At 41.1% G+C, this 22,289-nt stretch overlaps 2 protein-coding genes across 2 annotated transcripts in view; both read right to left on the bottom strand.

Moving 5' to 3' along the window:
• Positions 1–2,085, bottom strand: part of ATP6V0D1 (ATPase H+ transporting V0 subunit d1) — a 119,319-nt gene extending 117,234 nt beyond the window's left edge. The window contains exon 1 of the mRNA XM_044663223.1: positions 1,887–2,085. Within this exon, the coding sequence (XP_044519158.1) occupies positions 1,887–2,016 (130 nt within the window). The 5' untranslated portion in view covers positions 2,017–2,085. The remainder of the gene's footprint in view (positions 1–1,886) is intronic.
• Positions 2,086–3,921: 1,836 nt separating this feature from the next.
• Positions 3,922–5,885, bottom strand: LOC123234643 (agouti related neuropeptide). The gene is made up of 3 exons (XM_044660585.1): positions 5,711–5,885; positions 5,097–5,185; positions 3,922–4,163 (listed from the first exon to the last, which is right to left on the bottom strand). The coding sequence occupies exons 1-3, from the start codon at positions 5,883–5,885 to the stop codon at positions 3,984–3,986; spliced, it is 444 nt and encodes a 147-aa protein (XP_044516520.1). The 3' UTR covers positions 3,922–3,983.
• Positions 5,886–22,289: the final 16,404 nt, after the last annotated feature.

Raw genomic sequence — 22,289 nt, 5'->3', positions numbered from 1 at the left:
AGACTGTCACCAGGTTTTAACGATACACTAATACCAGGCTAAAAGTTTACATTTTGTCTGAGAAATAATAGTAAGTCACTGAAGACATTTGTTCACTTTATGGTTCATTAGGAACTCTTTTAAAGATAGGATCTTAATGAAAAGGACTCCAGAAATAGAAAAATCCTTAAATAAGGATAAAAATATTCTGTGCCCACCTCACTTCCAATATTATCTAGATAAAATCAGGTTAAAATAGTTAAAAGGTAAAGTAGAAGGGCAGTCACAATAAATTCAACCCTGGAGGTGACTATGAAGAAGGAAGATATTCATTCACATGCACTTGGCATTGGCATAGGGCAGTGATGGCAAACCTAAGGCACACATGCCAAAGATGGCACTCAGAGTGTTCTCTGTAGGTATGCCCATGCCCTCCCTCCCAACCCTCCCAGAGTTCCTTACTAGAAAGGCAGAGGGACTCAAGAGGAGCTGCTCCCTTCCCCATCTCCATCATGTCTGATGACATTTTTTCACATCACTCACCCCTCTGCCCAGCACTTCCACCCTTCTCTGTGTGAGGTAATGGGGGGTGGGGGGGGGGACACGGAATGTCTGGCACTCAGTGGGGGTGGGGGGTGGGGTACAGCACTTGGTCTCTAAAAGGTTTGCCATCACTGGGATAGGGTATGGAAAAGTTGAAGATCTTGATTATTTGCATGTGTGCCTTAAGATCTTTATTTTCTCTTTTTACACACACCCTCAAATTACTAAACACTCTAAGGAGTATTTTGTATATTCACCCTCTGAAGGAATCCCCCAAGAATCTGAGTACAAGGGGCATCAAAGTAGCTCAGTGGATAGGGTGCCAGGTTTAATGTCAGGTAGACTTGGTTAAAATCTGGCCTCAAACACTTCCTAGCTGTGTGACTCTGGGCAAGTCACTTAATCTCAATTGCCTAGCCGTTACTGCTCTTCTCCTGGTTCAATGGACACCAATATAGAAGGTACTAAGATAGAAGGTAAGGGTTAAAAAAAAAAAAAAAAAAGAGTTCGATTGACAGACAGTCTTAGGTTTTCCCCAAGTCAGTCATCCTGCAACAAACACCTACACAGCTTTTACTCTTCCCACAGCTTGATGCCCCTAATATAGACTCATTCCTTGCAAACTCCTCCCACTGTCCTGTTCCTCCCCCTCCAGTGCTGGACAGCAGCCTTCTGGATAAAATGCTAGCTAGTCCTCGGTTTTATCCTTTGGAGATGGGGAGTCCAATTAAGATAATACAAACCAAAGAGGGTTAGGAAAATCCAGAGAATGGAGGCGGGGAGGGGGTTGCTGGTGTTGGGGGCGGGGGAAGATGCAAGACCAGTCTGGCTCAAAGGAAATTCTCTTCCACCTATTGGGCAGAGCTGGCTGAAGAAGGAGGAAGGAAACTGCCTGGACGAGACGGACAGGCTAGACTGAGTAGATGTGTGGCAATGAGCAATCCAGTCAGGCAGTGGCCAGAGTCCCGCGAGCTCCAGTTCTAGTCCCGTTTCCTGGCTCGATAGGCCATAGGCCCCCCACTCTCCTCCATTACCTTCTAGGTGTCCCTGTAGCCCGCGCTCCAAAGCCCTTTAATCCCTGCGTGTGCTCCCCACTGGGGCCTTGGTTCCCCCTCCGCCCGACGCCAGAGAAGGCCGGGGGCCGCTCAGCTTCCATCGGAGCCTCCCCTTCTTCACCAACCCGAATCCCTGGAGTCCCTGAACACAGAGCGGGAGACGCGCTCTGGGCTCGGTACGGTCCCCTGCGTGTCCCCCCCGCCGCCCCCGCCGCGTCTTGGGCTCGGTGCGGTCCCCAGGGTGTCCTCCCGCCTCCCCAGCCGCGGGCCGGGCCCCGCGCTCCCCCAGGCGGGGCGGGCCTCGCTCACCCTCGAGCGTCTCGCACTGCACCAGGTTGAGGTAATCCTGCTGGCTCAGCACCCCAGCCTTGAAGCCCCGGACCAAGCCCTCCAAGTAGCCATTGTCCACGTTGAAGTAGAGCTCTGGGAAAGACGACATTATGGCGGCGGCAGCGGCTCCGGGAAGGTATCGGGGGGAACTACAGCCGAACCGGAACCGGGCCGGGCATGTGATCCCGCCCCTCAAAGGATCAGGTGACGCTCAGCCGGGGCGGTGGCGCTGACAGCTGGGTCAGATGACCATCTCCGCTGCCCGGATCACATGACAAAAAGGGGCGGGGCCAAGGCCAACTATTGGCCTATGAATGATTCCTGGCTTCTCGGGGCACACCGCGCAATGCAAAAGGAGTGGCTTATTGCGCGTGCGCGAAGCTTCGAGCACTGGATCCCTTATTTCCAGGGAGAAGAGGGAATGGACTTTGGAGGATGTTTTCCTGGTAGAGAACGCCTGAATTGTCTATCTCGAGATCTGTGTGTCTTCTCCCTAGACGCTATCTGTAGAAGAAGCATTGTCTCCCTGTCTGCATTCCACGATGTGTAAGGAGGAGAGCTAATTTAAAAAAGGGACTTTTTTTTTTTTGGCTAATTAAATGAATTCTTCTTTCCTGTCCCTCTAACCTGGTAGGAGCGGGTGGAAGGCGAGAAAAGCTTTCGAAGTAGTGGAAAGATACAAGTCACTAGGATAGTTGGATTCTACTCCCAGAGCTGCCAATTAATTACTTGCTGTGTAGTCCTGAGCAAATTCCCTCCCCTCTATGAGCCTCAGTATCCGCAGCCAGCTGTAAAGTGATAAAAGTTGTACAAGACTGAAAGTTCTTTCCTGGCTGAGACCTTCGAAGGTCTGGCTCCACTCTTAATACTGATTCTGTGGGAAGAGGTCAGTTTCTAGTTATAAAATTTTACTTACCGCCTCCACCACCAGGAAAAAAAAAAACTAAGAAGACATTCTAGATGCGTTAACATATTTGAAAGACTGTCTTAATAATATGTCCTTAAGGTTTGCAAAGCACTTCGCAAATATCTCATTTTGTCCCAAGGACAGCCCTGTGAGTTAGGTGCTATTATTAATCCCATTTTACAACGGTGACAACTGAGGCAGAGAACTGCTCCATTCACACCCACAAACAGCTGGGGAGTGTCTAAGTCAGTATTTGAACTAATGTCTAGCTGACTCTCAAGTCCTGTGCTCTAGCTACTATAGTGCCCAGATACTAGCAAAGGCTGGATGATCACTTGTTGGGGATGTTGTTGAGGGATTAGGAATTTTATCAGATAGCCTCTGAAATTCCTTCCAAATCTAACATTATTAGTTTCTGTCAGAGATCAATGCTTGTGTCTCCCACTGCTGCTAATGCTATTGGTCACTATGGAATACTTAGAAATATTTTCCTTCAAGTGATGGGAAAAGAAAGGTCATAGTGCTGGTGCTGAGTATGTGGGAGAAATGAAGTAGTTGGGTGAAGGTTCCAATGTGCTGTTAGGAAAGAGACTACAGGAAAGATCAGAGGTGCAATAGAAAGGATCCTGGGCTTGGAGTCTAATAAGCTTGGGTTCAAATCTCACCCAATGGGCCAACTAACTTCCCTGAACCATATCTTTCTCAACTGTAAAATGGGGATAATCCTACTACCTATCCTTCCCAAAGGTATTTGTTTTTTGATTGAGTATTTTGGAAACCTCAAAGCTCTATGGAATTTTGAGTAGTTGTTACTGGCTAAATCAGAAGTGATGTGCAGGCAAATGAAATGGATAGATGTGTGGACAGAACCACACAATATGTTAATTGTCAGAAAGGTTGTCCCAGGAGATGGTACCTGCTTTCCATCCACCCATCCCCACTCCTATTTACTAACCATGAACCTTCAGGTCAGCACCCTATCCCTACAGCCATAATTCTGTAACTACCCAGCCCTGAGACCAGTCAAAGTTTGCTCTTGTTTTGGACAGGACTCCTGGACCTTGGAGTAAGGAAATGCCTCATAGCCATGGGTTTCCAGCTTTGCTCTTGGAACCCTTTATTGGTGCTTGTACATCCCTGGCCTCCCACTGCCCCTTGGCCTTGTCAAACTAGTTGCGGCTACAAGGGTAATTGGTGCTGATCTTGCGGCAGTAGCAGAAGGCATTAAAGAATCTGCAGTAGCAGGTTGCGCATGGATCGCAGCAGGGAACCTGGTGACCCAGGCAAGACTCGAGAAGGCGAACACAGCGTCGTGGGGAGCGCTCTTCACGGTCCTGTGGGTCCATCATCTGCAGAGGACGGAGAGGGGAAGGTTCTGAGGCTCAGGCTACCAGCTTGGCAATGAACTCACTGCCCCCAGGTCCCCAGAGGGCGCCCAAGGCCACCACATGTCACCCCTTCTGGAATCGCCTCAAATTTCAAGGGCATGAAGGAAAATGGAGAAGCTTCAGTATTTCTAAGTTCATCATTATGAGATTTCAAACTGGAAGGGACCACCCATAGTTCAAAGCTTCTACTACCTTCAATTTACAGCTGGGAAAACAGAGGCAGAGAGGACAATTTACTTAAGGCAACTACTGCCAGTAAGTTTGGAAGAGATGATTACAACCCAGGAGGACCTCTGACTGCATTATACCTAGAAACAGTGGCATGATCCTAGGTTTAGTTCTGAAATGTACTGATTCTAGGGAAAATGCTGATGGAATATGAAATACCCCTATTTTCCCAATTTTTCTTCTACCCTTCTTTTCTCTCTTATTGAAGATCTTTTTTCCTCCCTTCAAATCCTGACCCTGCTATTTAGTAAGGGCAAATGTGGCAAAAAACTTTTAAATTTTACAAAACACTTCACCTGCATTAACATGTGTGTGTTACAACAGAACTGTGAGCTAGGTACTACTGGATTCAAATCAATTCAACAAGTATAAAATTATTAGGGACCTACTATGGGATGTGCTGTGGAAGGAAGGATTTTAACCCAGGTCACTTTGGGCCGGGACTTTCTTGTCATTATACCATATTTTTTCCTATTACCTGTGTCTTTAATTTCTCTGAACCTCAATTTCCTCACCTGTCAAGTAAGAAGGACCAGACCAAGGCAATCTCTAAAATTTCTTTCTACTCTACATCCTGGGACCCAAGAGGAGAGAGGGGCTGTTTTCTCCCTTCTGCCAGGAATTTACATCTTATGGATTTTTTTCCTTCCCTCCAGAGACACTTACCCCAGGTGCTAGAGCTTCAGTATCTTGCATGAGGGATTCACCTGCCAGCTCTGAGGCCATCTGCTCCAATTCTGGCTGTATACCAGGGCCTGTCAGAAAAAGAAGAGGTGAAGGAAGGGCATTCAGCCTACCTAGTACAGTCTAGCCTACAGTCTATGACAGGATCACTGGAGTGGAATATTGGACAAAACTGAGAAAATGAAAAGGAGTTGGGAGGTGGGGGTGGGGGGACAAAGAGAGTCCAGCCCCAAGAGGAAATAGGGATTAGTTTTAAAGGTGGGCTACAGTCCCTAATTCCAATGTGGTACGGTGAAAACAGAATTGGATTTGGAGACAGAGGGGACTTGGATTCAAATACTATCTACCTATGTAATCTTGAACAAAACTCATTCTCTTTAAAATGATGGAATAGGATAAATTATCTTAGAGGTCTTTTCTAGATTCTCAGGTGGGTGGACACCAATCTTGAGGAAAATGTTTATGTGTCCCACTGCAGCTAATGCTATTGGCCAATGACACAATGTCACAAACATTTCTAACTGTGGCTCTGTGGGCCTTGGAAAGAAAGATTTGGTCCCATGGTTCTCCATAATTCCCCAGATTTCAGTACTGACCTGAGAGTCCCAGAGAGGTAGCAGGGGCTGAATGCAAGAGCCCAGGGTACAGAGCTTGGCTTGACCTTCTCAGTCTGGAGTCGATGGCATCTGGGTATTGCTGACTAGACTGGGCACTCAGGATGGTGGGAAATCCCTGCAGCATGGCCCAGCTCAGCAACAAAGCATTCAGCATGGTCTGGCATATGCATTAGGAAAAGATGGATTCACTCTGTCCTACATGGGCTCCTAAGGTTCCTAGGTTTTATCAGAACCCTAGTCTATAACACCTAGTTCCTAGTATCCATTCCTCAACCCTGTGATCTCCCAGAATTCACCCTCATGCCACCCCTTCTGCTCCATGAAGAAGTAAGGCACCGCCCTTTCTTTCCCTTCCTTACATGGGTTCCCAGATAGTAATAATGGGGTTGGGGTCCCAAAGGCCACTCCCTCCCCCATGAAGAATTTAAGAGATTCATGCTGATGCCGGGAGTCTCACCGCCTATGATTTGTCCTTGTCCCTTTCCCCGTCCTCAGCGATATCCTCTTCTAGCTGCCCTCCCAGCGTCCCCCCTGTTTATATATCTGGGCCCTAACGAAGAGGCAGGTCACATGACTGCACGTGGGGTTGGGGGAGTGGGGGAAGGTCATCCCTGGGCGAGACACTCTCCCCTGAGGACCCGCCCCTCTCTATCCCTAGCACTGAGGGTGGGGTGGTGTCCTAGATTGGGTAGTGCCAAGGCTAGCCCCTTGGGGTCTCTCTTTTCCCTTATCCCTGCTTTCAAAGCCCTATGTGTACTGAACCAAGAATAGGGGTTCAGTCAACTTAGGGTTTATCCTAAGGACCTCTGACAAGGGGAGTCTGGGGTGCTCCACTCCACCTTTGAATAAAAAGGGAGAGTTTAGCAAATAGGAAATAGTCATATTTTTCAGGATGATGGGGAGGGAGGAAAGCAGGAAAGGGAACAGAGTAGTGGAGAGGTGGGTGCCATAGAAGTGATTAGGAATAACAAGGCAGGCCAACAGCAAAGAGCTTTTTAATTTATGGTCTTGGATTTGTCCACCCACAGTACACCGGAGCTATATAATCATATAATCAAGGCCCTGTGGAACCTGTTCCATTTCCTCAGCTTCCAGGAAATCAAAATGAATGAGAACTGTTGTCCCACATTGGGGGAGAGAAAAACCTTGGGGCAGGGGAGATTAAAACATAAGAGAATAGGACTTGATGAAGCACCAAGTGTTTACTACAAAACATGGCCCTCCCTTCTGACCATCCCCATTAACCACTAGCATTCTCCCCTGCCCCTCAACATTAGCAGGTTTTCCTGGAAATGAAGGAAATGGAAATAGAACAGTACATGCCACCCAGTGATTGAATATCCTGGAGAAGAGGCCTGGAAGCCCTAGATTTAAAAAGCTTTCAGGGCTGCCTGCCTCTTTGCTGCTAATGGACTGGAGCACTTGTTGTGGCCGCTCTTTATCCATTCAAATCTGCTGAAAGGGGCTGCTTCTGGGATTACACCCCTCCTAGATGCTTGGGATATAAAGGAGCCCCAATACTTTCAAGGGAGTCTCTCTTTGTACCCACTACCCATATACCTGCCCATCCTACAAATGATAACAAGCACGTCATCCCAACACTTTGTCTCTCTGAGTCTGTTATTTCTTGCTCTTTGGGTTAAGTACTAGAGTCAGAATGTACTAGATAGCAATCTTTTGAATTTCCAAATGTCTGGAGTACACCAGGGCTCTTAGAGCTGGAGTCCATACCATAGTCTCGGCCAGCAGCTGAACCTCACAAGGAAAAGCTTATCTGACTTGGTGTGGCAGTGGTTTGATGGTAGTCAAGAGAGAACAACTTGCCTTTTGATTACATCTTTCTGAAGTGAATTTGGTTGGGGCAGAAGTTTTGTAGTAAGTACCTTAAGTCCAAGCCCATTCTCCCTAGGGCTTGAGGTAGCATAGAGTGTGCTCCTTTCTTGGGAGAGGAGTGGCTACATACTTGTTCTTCTCTTGCTATATCTTCTCAATAAGTATACCTTTGTTAAAGTTAATGTTAATTGGTTAAATGATATTGGAGTACTAATCACTTGGTCGATTAATGATATAAGGGAGATACTAACTGGCACTGGTTATTATTGGGAGAACACATTAGAATAGGACAGTGAACCCATAGCATTAAAAATACACTGCTGAAAAACCTTGGAAGACTTCTATGAATTCATGCAAAGTGAAATGAGCAGAACCAGAACATCATTCACAGTAATACCCATATTGTAACCATGATCAACTGTGAAAGACTTAGCTCCATCTGAACAAGACAGGGATCCAAGACAATTTTAAAGGACCCATGATAAAAAATATTATCTATCTCCAGAGAGAGAACCGATGAACTCTTGAGTGCAGACTAAAGCATACTTTTAAAAACTTTCTTTTTCTTTTTTTTTTTCGCATGTTTTCTTTTGCAACATAGGGAATATGGAAATAAGTTTTATATAACTTCACATGTATAATCAATATAGTGTTTGCCTTCTTAAGGGATGGGGAAGGCCTGGATATATAGAGAGAATGTGAAACTCAAAATTTTTAAACAATGAATATTTTTTTTAAATTGCTTACATGTAATTGAGAAGTATTTAACAAAATAAATTCTATGTATATATATACATATAAAATCTATTTACTTATTTATTTATTTTTGATTGATTAATTTATTTAAACTCTTACCTTCTGTCTTAGAATCAATTCTGTATATTGGTTCCAAGGTAGAAGAGTGGTAAGGGCTAGGCAATGGGGGTTAAGGGACTTGCCCAGGGTCACACAGCTGGGACATATCTGAGGCCAGATTTGAACCTAGGACCTCCTGACTCTAGACCTGGCTCTCAATCCACTGAGCCACCCAACTGCCTATATATATATGTGTGTATATATATGCATATATACATATTTGTTTGTTTGTTTTTAAGAAAGAAAGGCACTGTTGAAGCTTCAGTTAGGTCAGTGGTTTCAGAGATCTCTCTTGCTCATGCTCCATCAACAGTATTTCAAGGTGCCATTTGTCAAAAGTTCCATTGGACCTGATTATCCACCTGTAGCCTGGAATAATCAGCCCAGTTCCAGCTTCAGTGGATTAATGAAATACTACCTTATTTCTCTCAGGGAAAGGTGGTGAGGGACTTCAGCAGGGGCTCTATGCAGCTGGGCATTTTCTATGAGCAAGTTGTAAATCATTTTCCAAATGATTTATCTACTGGCATTTGGGCCCATGTTAAAAATGGAGATGTCTAAATGATGGTGTTAAATACAGGTTGGAACTTTTACTATAAGAGTACTTTTTAAAAATATGGAAACTCATATCATATCTACCTTCAAAGAGGACTCCTTGTATATATTGTGTCTCTTCTGTTATACTGAAAACTCCTTGAGAATATGAATTGTGTTTGTGTGTGTGTGTGTGTGTGTGTGTGTGTGTTTTGCCATCACAGTGACTGATACATAACAGGACTTTTAAAAATGCTAGTTGACTTAACTTAGTACAACCACCTAGTGCAGCCTACATTAGCCTAGACAAAAATTTTACTGCAATTGATGCCCTTGTTTAAGTAATTCAAAGAGATAGTGAAGAAGCTAAGAGACAACTGAATTCACCAAAATGATGTGGGTTGCCATGCAGGCAGATTGATGTATAGGTGTTGACAGATTGCTATAAAGATGTAGGCAAGAACTCTGTAACTGGCCAATCAGCACAGCTATGCACAGTGGACTAGGGACTTTTCCTCCTTTGGAGTCTGCTCAGAATCAAGCAAAAATAACCTGAAGTTTCATATATACATATATATAATATAATTTATATATATATAATTTTATATATACTTATTTAATATATAATTATATGTATTAAATATATAATATATGTATTATATATATCCCAGAGTGTTTAGCATATCATTAGCATTCATTTGCATTGTGGTTTTTGCCCTCCCACCCCCCCAACTGGATAAACAAGGTGAATCATGGGCAAAACCGTGCTAACCAAGATGAACTATGGGTAAAGTGACATCAGTTTCTTAGGAACAATGGGGCAACAACTGCCCAAACAAATGAGCCCTTTCATAGTAACCAATCAAGATAAAGAGCATTCCTGAAAACTTCTCAGAGCTTTTTCCCCCTGCCAAGCCTTTCTATGACCAAGACCTTTCCATCACCACAGCTACTCCATCACCAGAGGCATTCTAGCCCTTTCCTCCCTCTCTCAATAAAGCTTGTCCTCTTGCCATGGAGATGGCCCAAGTCATTAATTTTTTGTACAATACCCTAATCTTGCCCCCCACATCAAGAACACTTACGTCTCAAAGAAGATAATTTTTTCCACATGCAGAAAGTGAAAGCTAAACAATGAATGACTAGTGATCCAAAGTAATTTTATTTCCTTTTTTTCTTGTATTCCAGCACCCCTATCATTTCTGTAACTTTGTTTCCCAGCCAGTAAGTGAGGCAAAATTTGAACTCAGGTCTTCCCTTCTGCCTTTAAAAAACAAACAAACAAACAAACCTCAAACACTTTAATGAAATTAGGGAGCAGGGAAAGAAAACAGCTCAAATATACTACTAAAACTAATATTGCTGTCTGTGTACTTGTTTTTTACATCTTCTGTTTTTTCTGTTTTAGCAAAGAAGCAGAATGACAAATTAAGAAATCTTCAAAGTTTCAAATATCCTGAGTAGAGAGTTGTGTTTTTTTAAGGCACATGAAAAGAATATATATATGAAACTTATCTCTTCATGAGCTGGTGTCTTGTACTCAGCATTGTACAGATAAAAGTAGGTTATTTCCAATACACAAGCCTAATAGTTCACATTTTAAAATCGGAATTCTCTATACAAGTTTTAAGTTGACAGAATTCAAGTTCTGAATTTTCAGTGTAATAGTTTTAACTTGTATTAAACACGTTTAATTACAATGTGGAAAAGTGTAAGAGTACCTCAGAAGGACTTATTACCATTGTACTGTTAAACATTGTAAAATATATACATAAGTTCAATCTAATACAGGCAGAAGTTCTAGAAATCACTTTTCTTGGCTTAACATAATTAAGTTTCCAAATGGGGTAGGCAGGGAAAGGAAAGACAGCTTGTAATTAGCAGCAAACTACACCAACAGTTTAATTAAATAAACATTTGAGCCTTCATCCAGCTCCATCCAGAAGGGCTATTCAGAGTTGGGAGTGAAATAAGAAAGAGGTCCATGTTGTGTAACTGGAATCTGTTACCCTAAAAACTACAATCCCCAGCAAAACTATGATCCCCAGGACCCCACTCACTTCCTGTTGTTACATGCTGACGTAGATAGGATAAATTGGGTGGAGGTCCCTCTCTCATTCTTTTTCCTTCCTGTCACAGCTTTGGTGGAATGGGCTTTTTGAGCAGGTAGAAAAAACTTAGTCATGTGGTTCTGTTTTGTTAGATAATAAACTTTATAAAAAATAATACTTGAAATATTGCACATTAATTTAACTCTTACAACATTCAATCCCCTACAAGGCTATGGCTGCCCATCTATCTGTATCACTACTAACACTTGCTACAGGAATGGAACCACTGCAACTGCCAAGGAAGGATTGGATTCCCAACTAGGCAGAAACCAAGCTGTCTGCCTGATTCTATATTCAGTCTTATGACCACATCCAATAAATAACCATTTATTTCCCTTTGAATTAATGCTTAACAAGTTGAGGAACAAATATCCGCTACACCACCTATTTTTTTTTCCATTGAGCATATCGTAGAACACTCAATATTTACAAGATATATTTTCCTTCTACGTGTCTTCTATTGATCTATTAGCACTAAGTCAGAAGGACACAGAATTCCCTAGTCATTAGATTGTTATCTATTCTTATCTCAAGCAAATAGCTTATAGTCATATGACATTCCACCTATTTGATCAGCCTTTTTCAGTCCTTTTTGACTCTTTGTGAATCCATTTGGAGTTTTCTTGACAAAGATACTGGGGTGGTTTGCTATTTTCTTCTCCAATTCATTTATATTTATATACCAATATTTCTTCCATAATCTCTTTCTGAAATTACTTCCAATTTATACTGTATATCTTTTATCTGTACATAGTTTTCTGCCTCTGGTCTCTCCCATTAGAATGTGGGCAGATATTATTATTATTGCCTTTGTTTCCCCATTACTTAGTATAATGTATTTTGCAAGCATTTAAAAAATGTTTATTGATGACTTGATAATAAATATGAGATTATTGTCTGTTATCTTCTGTAACTATGGTATGTTTTATGAAGTCACTATACAGTTCAACCCTTTTTAAAGTATTGATTTTTAAATTAACTTTTCTGGTATACATGATGAATATAACATAACATTAATTTTTCTGTCATTGATGTTTTTCTTATATTACTACAGCTTCTTCCTGTATCCTTTCTTCTCAGAGAGCCATATCTTAGTCTTAGGATCTCACAGCTAGGAAGAATCTGAATCAGATTTGAACCCAGAACCTATATTCACTGCACCACCTAGCTGTTAGCGTATTTTTATCTCTTTATATCCTCAGGACTTATCACAATACCTGAAAAATAGTAAATACTAAATGCTGGTCAATGAAGATAATGTTAAAGCAAACATATGTCATGTATAAAGTACACCCTTGCTTATTATGGGATTAACTTTATTTTTTCATTTAAATTTTCTCAAAAATTATTTTATAAGAATTTATTATCTGTTCTTCCTGTTGCCCATATAGTCAGCAAAACAAATTTCCAAATTGGCTGATAATGTCTCATTCTGCATTTTAAGTCCATCAGCTCTCTGGCAGGAGGTGGGTGGCATGATTCATCTTCGGTCCTCTGGACTTCTGGTTGATCATTTCATTATTTTGAGTTTTAAAGTCTTTCAAAATTGTTTTTCTCTAAAATGTTGTTGTCATTGCACAAACTGTCCTAGTTTTGTTCACTAGACTGCCAAGTTTCTTGAAAGCATGGAATATGGTGGTTTTTTTGGTTTTGTTTTTCATTTTTTGTCTTTGTATCTTTGAAACTTAACACAGTTGTCCAATCATATCTGCCTCTATGTGACCCCATTTAGGATTTCTTGGTAAAGATATTGGGGTGGTCTGCCATTTCCTTCTCCAGCTCATTTTATTGATATGGAAACTGAGACAAACAGGGTTAAGTGACTTGCCAAGGGCCACACAACTAGTAAGTGCCTGTGAGTCTATTTAAACTCAAGTCTTCCTGACTCCAGGTAGTACTCCCTTGGTACTCTATCCATTGTGCCACTAAGCTACATAATTCTTGACACTTAGGAGGTACTTAATAAATACTTGTTGGTTTGATTTGAAAACAGAAGTCTTTCTAGTTTTCTCTAAAACTATACATTTCATAATTTCTAATGGTATAATAATATTCTATTCTTATTCCACAATTTGTTTAGCCATTCTTTCAATGGGTGGGTGCTGTTCCTCCTCTTGGTTTCTAGTTTGGGGCTACTATATAAAAAAAAGCTGCTATATTTCTGTATACCTGAGTCCTTTTCTTCTTCTTTCTTTGATGCTTTTAGGATATAGGCCTAGTAGAGGCATAGTTAGGTCGAAGGATATTCACAATTTCAGAAATTTCTGGATATTATTACAAATTGATTTCCAAAATGGTTTATTATTTCGTAGCTCCTTTAATAGAATGTAAACCTTTTGAGGTCAAAGACTATTTCTTTTATGTCTTTGTATATCCATACCTAGTAAAATAACTGTACATATTAAGTGTTTAATTCATTCTTGATATCTTGTGGAATCATTAGCTTCCACTTGTCCAATTATAATTTTTAAAAAATTATTTTCTTCAGTTAAATTTTTAATCTCTTTTTTTCATTTGGCCAATTCTGCTTTTTAAGAAGTTCCTTCTTCCAGTGGATATATGTGTCTCTTTTACCATTAGGCCTTTTTAAAAAATATGTCATTATTATTATTTTTAAACCCTTACCTTCTGTCTTGGAGTCAATACTGTGCATTGATGCCAAGGCAGAAGAGTGGTAAGGGCTAGGCAATGGGGATCAAGTGACTTGCCCAGGGTCACACAGCTAGGAAGTGTCTGAGGCCAGATTTGAACCTAGGATCTCCCATCTCTAGGCCTGGCTCTCAATCCACTGAGCCACCCAGCTGTCCCCAATATGTTATTTTCTTTAGTATTTTTTGCATCTTTTTTTTTACCAAGCTATTAATTCTCTTTTCATAGTTTTCTTGCATCCCTCTCATTTCTTTCCTGAACTTTTCATATACCATTCTTATCATTTTCTTTAACTTTTCTAGAAATTCTTGTTGAGCCTGGATCCAATCAGCATTTTTCTTTAAGACTTTTTTGGGTAGCCATTTTCACATTATTATCTTCTTCTGAGTTTATGTCTTGGTCTTCCCTGCTACCATAGTAGCCTTTTATGGTCAAATTCCTTTAAAAAAATCTATTCCTTTTTCTAGCCTATTTCTCAGCTTTGAAATTTATGTGCAAGTTGGGCTCATCTTGGGACAGGGAGGCACTGTGATAAGCATTAGGCTTTTTTTTAAAATGTTGCTACTTTGAGAGCTAGTTATGGGAAGGGGCTGCAAGTTTTTGGTGCTTTCAAGGTGGTATGGTGCTAGGAGAGGTGTAGTCACTGCTCCCTTGTTCTACATTTTGGTCTTTACCCAGGAAATATCCCTGGTCCCCTGCAGCCACAAGCACTAGCACTTCTCTTACCTTGGGACTGTGTCCAGGGCCCCTGGTTTCTTGTGACCAACCTCTATATCTCCTCTCTGCCCTGGCACTGAGGCCCAGAACTTCACTTGGGCAATGGAGTTGACAATCAATGGCAGTTGTATCCAGTACCAGCAAAATGTCCCATCTAATCTCTTTCTGACCAGTTATTTAACTCCCGTATTGTCTCTGGGCTGAGAACTCCTGAAGCTATTGCTACTGCTATAGCCACTGTAGCTGCCATCACATGTGTGGGCTCCAGGTGCTTCTACCTTGGTATCACGAACTTCCCACACAGACTTCTTAATGTTTCTTGAGCTGGGAAAAATGCCTCACCCTGACCTTTTGTTGGCTCTGCTACTCCAAAATTTGATTTGAAGTGTTATTTCAAAGTTATTTGGAGGGGAAGGTTGAAAGATTTGGGGTGGTTTGCCTCTAACTGATCTGCCATCTTGGTTCCACCTCCATATGCTCCCTATTTGTGACTCAATACTATTGTACCTAAGGATGCACTATATAAATCACTAGAGATACAAAGGAAAGCAAGAACTCACTCCCTGTTCTCTAGCAACATTATGCTTCTAGCTCTTCTCTGAGAAATCTCAGTTGAGAGGTATGTTTGTTGGGAATTTCTGCTTCCCTTCTATTTTCTGAGACTCAAGAAAACAAATCAATAAACAAATGGAGTCCCCACTCCATCAACTGGTACATGGAATAAATCCTGTATCATTCTTATTGTCATTATATGAATGTACTGGGGAAACCATGTGCAAACTATAATGAGCCTTGGACTCAGGGCTCAGGGCTCAGGAGCAGCACATACAATAGTGTATATTTAAATCACTCTTTATTAACTCAGACTGGATTGCTTGCCAGCTCCAGGAGAGAGGGGAAAGAAGGGATGGAGATAATTTGGATTATATAATTTTGGAAAACGAAAATTTGTTATTAAAAACAAAAAAGAAACCTTCTGATTTGGGGTGTCCTTGAGGATAATATGCCATAGTTCTGGACTTCTTGATTTTTCTCTTAGCTAAGACCTCCTTAATTAGCTTGTTATCAAATTTTGACCTCAATCAAGCTGGATACTGGCAGAGGAACCATAGGCTGAAAAATATTTCTCCCATGTCAGATTGGTGTTGGTTGAAATTTTTTGGTTCCTACTTGAGCCCAAAGTCAGCTTGTGTATTCTCAACGAAATGGTCTGTCACTCTTATATTATTCTGTCTCCTTCTAGAGATTAAGAGCCTCTACAATAATTGAAGAGACTTGCTTATGTTTAAAAAAAGTATGGAAAACAAGGGTCAACTAGGTGGCTCAATGAATAGAGAATTTGGCCTGGAGAAAGGAGACCATGCGTCCAAGTCTGGCCTCAGACACTTCCTAGCTATGTGACCCTGGGCAAGTAACTTAATCCCCATTGCCTAGCCCTTACCACTTTTCTCCCTTGGAACTAATACTTAATCTCCATTCAAAGATAGAAAGTAAGATATGTTCGTTTTTTAAAGTATGAACAAGAAAGAAAAGAAAGCAGTTCAGTAGAACAACATGGTGATTGATGAATTATATCTGACAGCAGAATTTTGTTATTATTTAATCATTTCAAAAATGTCCAACTCTTCATGACCTCATCTGGGGTCTTCTTGGGGAAGATCTTGGAGTGGTTTGCCATTTCTTTCAACAACTCATTGTACAGATGAAGAAACTGAGGATAGGAGGGTGAAGTGACTTGCCCAGGTCCACACAGCTAGTATATGAAACTAAATTTGAACTCAAGTCTTCCTAATTCCAGCTCTGGGGCTCTATCTGTTGTACCATCTAGCTGACAGTAGATACTATTAGACTTTGTGCCCCTTATACCACCTCCTCCTCTCCATATTTTTCAATTCAGTGATATTGGCCTCCTTCCTTTTCCTCACACAAGACACTTCATCTCTGGACTCCAGGCATTTTCACTGGCTGTCCCCGTTGCCTGGAATCCTCTCCGTCATCATTTCTGCCTCCTAACTCCCTTGGCTTCCTTCAAGTCCCACCTAAACTATGGAAATCCCTCCTAATCCTCCTCAGTTACAGCACTTCCCTCTGCTGATTCTTTCCAGTTTAGCCTATGCCAGTGGTTCCCAAACTTTTTTGGCCTACCACCCCCTTTCCAGAAAAAAGACTACTTAGCCCCCTGGAAATGATTTTAATTTTAATAGCAATTAATAGGAAAGATAAATGCACCTGTGGCTATCACCGACCCCCTGGATCGTTGCAGCACCCACCAGGGGACGGTGGCACCCACTTTGGGAATCACTGGCCTATACTAATAGTTCCACATCCATGTAAAGAATTTTGAAAGTCATAACTGAGTATTCTTTAACAGTTAGGGGACTCCAACTATGGGGGGGGGGCTGGAACCCCAGGGGGTGAAAGAAGGGTCCAAACTTGAGTTCCTGAACAGATAAGTTAGTGTTGTCAAGATTCTTGGGAATTCCTATTTCCTCCTGCCTATGAAGTACTCAGTATTTCTCTTCATAAGTTATTCATTCCAACATTTGATAACTCTCTACATGGGTCTTTCTAGGATGTCCCAAGAGAATATATTTTTTTCTTACTGAGGGGTCAAGAATGAAACTTTTCCAAGTGTTAAAAAAAATCACTAAAGCTTTGTTGGATGACTGACCTTTGGGGGACTGAGGCTAATCATTCCCCTTCCCTGCAACCTCCAGCTCTTTCTTCTTTTACTGGGAAGGAGGGAATGACTAGTGGTGAGAAGGTCCTATGTGGAGAATAACCAGAGAGAGAGGAATGATCAATAGGAAAAGAGTAACCAGAGTGTTACTCAAAAAGAGAATGACTAATAAAGGAATGTTTGTTGTAAGCAGGAGTGCCCTATTAGAAGGGTAATCAGCGGATGGAGGGGAACCAGTGGAATGGGCATGTCCTTTGAAGGAGAGTGACCAACAGGAGAAGATAACTATATGAAAACAATGGCCTAAGATAGGAACCTTAGGGTGAATTCTTTAGGTTTCTATGGGCTCTCTGCTCCTCCAGGTCTACTCGGCTTGTGCTGAGGAGAATAAGGGGTGAAGGGGAAAGAGGGCTCTGTGCTTAGGACATTCTGGGACACAGAGAAACCTCTGCGTACAAAGTATGGGCTGAGGAGCAAGAGAATTGAAACAAGACTGGAAAACCAGGTAATACCTCAGTGGCTCAGAATGGAGATTCATTGAAACATCTCCATTACTCAGAGGTCAACTTTCCTTTCTGTTATATGAATTTTCTTTCTTTTCATTTTCTTTACTTAGAAAAGGATTATACACGAAATTCTGAATGTCTGTTAAGTAAAGTTTGCTTTTCTTTTTAAGTAAATAATAAATTTGACATAAATAAATAAATATATAATGAAATCACAATTTCAAAGCTGTCTTGCTTATTTGTGATTTCTTCTGACCTTCCTTCTGTTCTCTTCTTCGCATTAAAAAAACTACAATGATCCTTTCTCCTTTTTTTTTTCTCTTATTCTTTACATAACAAAAACTCTGGAGTTATTATTCCAAGCACTCTCTAATACCAGCGGAGTGGGTCACCATAGTATATCTCCCCCTCCTGGTTCTAGGGCTAACCTACTGGAATAGAAAGTGACTTTTTCCTTTCCTTTTTTTTTTTTTTTTGAACCCTTAACTTCTGTCTTAGAATTAATACTGTGTATTGGTTCCAAGGCAGAAGTGAGTTAAGGATGAGACAATTCGGGTTAAGAGATTTGTCCAGAGTCACAGTGTCTGTATCTGAGGCCAGATTTGAATCCATGACCTCTCATCTCAAGGTCTGGCTCTCTATCCACTGAGCCACCTAACTGCCCCCAGGAATTGTTATTATTATTATTATTATTATTATTATTATTATTATTATTATTATTACTTTAATACACAAGCCCCAACTTAGATGCTTTTGTCTCAATGATTATATATATTTAAAACCCTTGTTTTCTGTCTTAGCATCAATTCTTTTTTTTTTTAAACTCTTACCTTCCGTCTTGGAGTCAATACTGTTGACTCCAAGACAGAAGAGTGGTAAGGGTAGGCAATGGGGGTCAAGTGACTTGCCCAGGGTCACACAGCTGGGAAGTGTCTGAGGCCAGATTTGAACCCAGGACCTCCTGTCTCTAGGCCTGGCTCTCAATCCACTGAGCTACCCAGCTGCCCCCTTAGCATCAATTCTAAAACAGAAGAGTTTTAGAGCAAAGACTAGACAGGGGGATTAAATAATTTGCCTAGAGTCACATAGCTAGGAAGTGTCTGAGGTCAGATTTGAGCTCAGGACCTCCCATCCCTAGTCCTGGCTCTCAATCCATTGAGCCAACTAGCTGTTCCCAAATTCAGTTTTCTCTCTAGAATGACACACAGCTTCTTACAAATCCATACTCTAAAGCTGTCTGGGGGGTGGGGAGAGTGGCTTATTCTGTCCTGACTACTGCAACCAGACTTCGCTTGGCCTTTAATCTCAATTCCCTGATTCCACTGATTTAAGTGGAACTACTCTCTTTTCTCTCCTCTGCCTCTAACAAAGTCTTATCTCCTCTTTCCCTATCATGGTTAACACATTCTCCAGTAGATTTTCATTGAGAAAACTCTACCTAGGCTTTTAGCTTCCCATCTCCCAAATCTCCCACACCTTTGTGAAAAAGACTTTAAGAAGGCCTTTACTGAATAAATATCCAGGTCCTGCCTTCTTGGGCTTCTTTGTTTAGGTCCTGTTATGTCTCCTTCCCAAGAGATGGCTTTTTTCCCAGCTTTTCCACCTCTTCCCAGGTCCTACATCAGTAATGTTAAGCACACGATCTCTTCGTTCAAGTTGCTCACAGTCTAGTTTGGGAGCTTGAACACCCACATACAAAAAGACATACAGTAGCTCAAGGCAATAGAAAAGAGAAATTTATTTAAATCTTGTGTCTGCTGCTGATTACCTCTGTGACCTTGGGGAAATTATTTCTGTCCCTTGGGTTTCAGTTTCCTCATTTATAAAATTGGAGAGTGAGGCTCAAACGAGTCCTGAGTTCTCTTCTAACTCTAACATAATATGTTTCTTAGGGACATTCTAGTCCTGACATTCAAAAGGGACTAGAGTGAGGGGTTTGTTGTTCAGTCATTTTTCAATTGTGTCCAGTTCTTCATAATCTGATTTGAGTTTTGGTGTTTTTGTTGTTTTTTTTTGCAAAGATCCTGGAGTAGTTTGCCATTTCCTTTTCCAATTCATTTTACAGATGAGGAAACTAAGGCAAATGGGGTGAAGTGACTTGCCTGGGGTCATACAAGTATAAGCTAAAAAATTTATATACAATATCTCCAAGTATTAATGGATTTTTAATTCAAATTAATTTTAATTCAAATTAAATTGGAAATTTAATAAGATTTATTAATAATAACTTGAAATAAAAGAAAATAAAAAGCTAGAGTAAAGAGGGAGCTAACCCAGCCACGATCACAAGAGAAGAGGGCGAGAGGGCGAGGTTACACATAACTTATAAACAATACACAAGGATGCTATGTGGACAAAGGGAAAAGGATTCTTGGAGATGAAGTCCTAGAGTTCAAGGTTTTCCAATTACACACAAGCTAATAAGTGTCTGAGGTCAGATTTGAACTCAAATCTTCCTGACTTCAGGCCCATCACTCTATCCATTGTGCCATCTAGCTGCCCAGTTCCATGTTCTGTATTCTAACATTCTGTGTTCTATGAGTGTGAAACCCCCTAATCCCTTTTTTTTATGGTAATAGTATTAGCTTTATAATTATTTCCATAACACAATCATTTGTCTTGAGTTAATATTCAAATAATATAGCTTTCTTTATAAAAAGTATAAAGATCATTACAGTCTAGGGTGGCATCAAATCTTATTTACATCTTGACCTTAAGCCAATAACCCAGAAGTTTCCATTAATTTTATCACACCCCTCTTGGGTGTATAACAAGATGGTCAGACAAAAAGAGGAAGTATGGTCTTGTTTGTGTAATAAGACCTTCACACAGGAGGTGGAGGGTTACTCTTGTTCACACACATCGGTTAACCAAACTGCTGACTCCTAATATTACACCATAACCATCAGTAAAAAATACCAAGACCCTGACTGAGTATTGCAAAGGCCTTAGAAAGTTCAGCTATAATAATAGACATAAGTTATCACCCATAGTGAGGTTTTTTATACTCACATTAGCACTTGTGTCATTAATTAAGAGCCACCTGTGTCAGGGGCAGCTGGATGGCTCAGTGCATTGAGAGTCAAGCCTAGAGATGGGAGGTCCTGGGTTCAAATCTGACCTCAGACACTTCCTAGTGTGTGACCCTGGGCAAGTCACTTGACCCCCCTTGCCCACCCTTACCACTCTTCTGCCTTAGAACCAGTACATAGTAATGATTCTAAAACAGAAGGTAAGAGTTAAAAAAAACCCAACCAACCACCCATGTGAAAGATTTTTACATCTATTCTTTTTAAAATTTTGATTGTATTTTTCTGTCACTACATCATTAGATTTCTGCATAAAAAGGCTATCTCCCAAGACTTGGGTCTCTGGTTCCGATCTTGACCAGGGTCCAACTTCATTGGGAGTTTGGCCTCCTCTCAATAAGTCTATTTAGCTTGGAGTTTTTGCACTGGTGTGATAAATTTTCACCGCAGTTCTAAGGCCCACCCTTAAATTCTTTGATCCTATGCCATAAGGCACATTAGTAGAGGTAGTATGGTGTAGGAAAGAGCAGTGTAATTAAGATCTAGGAGAAACTTATCAGTTGTAGGACATGGATAAGTCATTAACTTCCCTGAATCTAAGTTTCCCTAGCTATAATTTTTGTTGCTGTTCAGCAGTTTTCAGTCATATTCAACTCTTTGTGACTCCAAATGGGTTTTTCTCAGCAAAAATCCTAGATTGATTTACCATTTCCTTCTCCAGCTCACTTTACAGATGAGGAAACTGAGGAAAGCAGGGTAAAGTGACTTGTCACATCAGGGTCATATAGGTATTAAGTGTCTGAGACTGGATTTGAACTCAGGAAGATGACTTTCTGACTTTAGACCTGGCCCTCATCCCCTGTACCACCCAGCTACCCATATCTATAATGTGGGTACAGTAATACATACAGTCCCTATCTTGAAGGGTTGTTGTAAGGATCAGATGGGATTCTGTAGGTAAAGACTTTTATAGATTTTGAAAATGTCATATAAATGGAGCTGTTATTTTTAGGCATGAAATTAATAGCAAAATGCTATAGGAGTTTGGAAGGAAGGAGATTTCACTGTGGTCTGCGATGATTAGAGCAGGCTTTCCAGAACCTGTTCCAGGGCATGAGCAGGTCTGTGAAGGATGGGTAGGATTTGGACAGGTGAGGAGAGGTCAGAATCTGGGATAGGTGCTTCACATTTTCATCACATGTTTATATCTAGTTCAGCTACACTAGTAATTTTAGAAAAAATAATTTTATTGTTCTCTTTCACACTTATATCACCTATTTTTTTCTCTTTATCTCTTCCCCATTGCCCCCAACTCTGCCTCTGCCACCTCATATAACAAAGATCTTTTTTTAAGAGAAAAAGGAGGGGTGAAACGAGCAAAACCTACTAATATATTGAAAAAAATCAGAAAATATTTTCAGCTGGACATCTCATCTCTTCAAAAAAGCACAGGGAAGTTATCTTCTCTTGTCACTTCTTTGGGGCCAAGCTTGTTCTTTGTAATTCTGTAACATTTCCTTTCCATTGTTTTGTGGTGATTGTCCTTGGCTCTATTTACTTCATTATATATCAGTTCTTTCTCTTTCCTTCCTTCCTTCCCTTCCCTTCCCTTCCCTTCCCTTCCCTTCCCTTCCCTTCCCTTCC

This window comes from Gracilinanus agilis, chromosome 2 (genome assembly GCF_016433145.1).
Source record: "Gracilinanus agilis isolate LMUSP501 chromosome 2, AgileGrace, whole genome shotgun sequence".
Classification (NCBI taxonomy): Eukaryota; Metazoa; Chordata; class Mammalia; order Didelphimorphia; family Didelphidae; genus Gracilinanus; species Gracilinanus agilis.
The sequence above is the reverse complement of the archived record's forward strand: the minus strand, read 5'-3'. Positions and strand labels throughout refer to the sequence as shown.

Bases quoted from the DNA above. Each gene is read 5' to 3' on its own strand.
- LOC123234643 (XM_044660585.1), bottom strand. From the start codon at position 5,885: ATGCTGAATGCTTTGTTGCTGAGCTGGGCCATGCTGCAGGGATTTCCC. The intron at 5,186-5,710 runs GTCAGTACTGAA...TTTTTCTGACAG, and splicing joins TACCTCTCTGGGACTCTCAG to GCCCTGGTATACAGCCAGAA. The intron at 4,164-5,096 runs GTAAGTGTCTCT...CGTCCTCTGCAG, and splicing joins CTGAAGCTCTAGCACCTGGG to ATGATGGACCCACAGGACCG.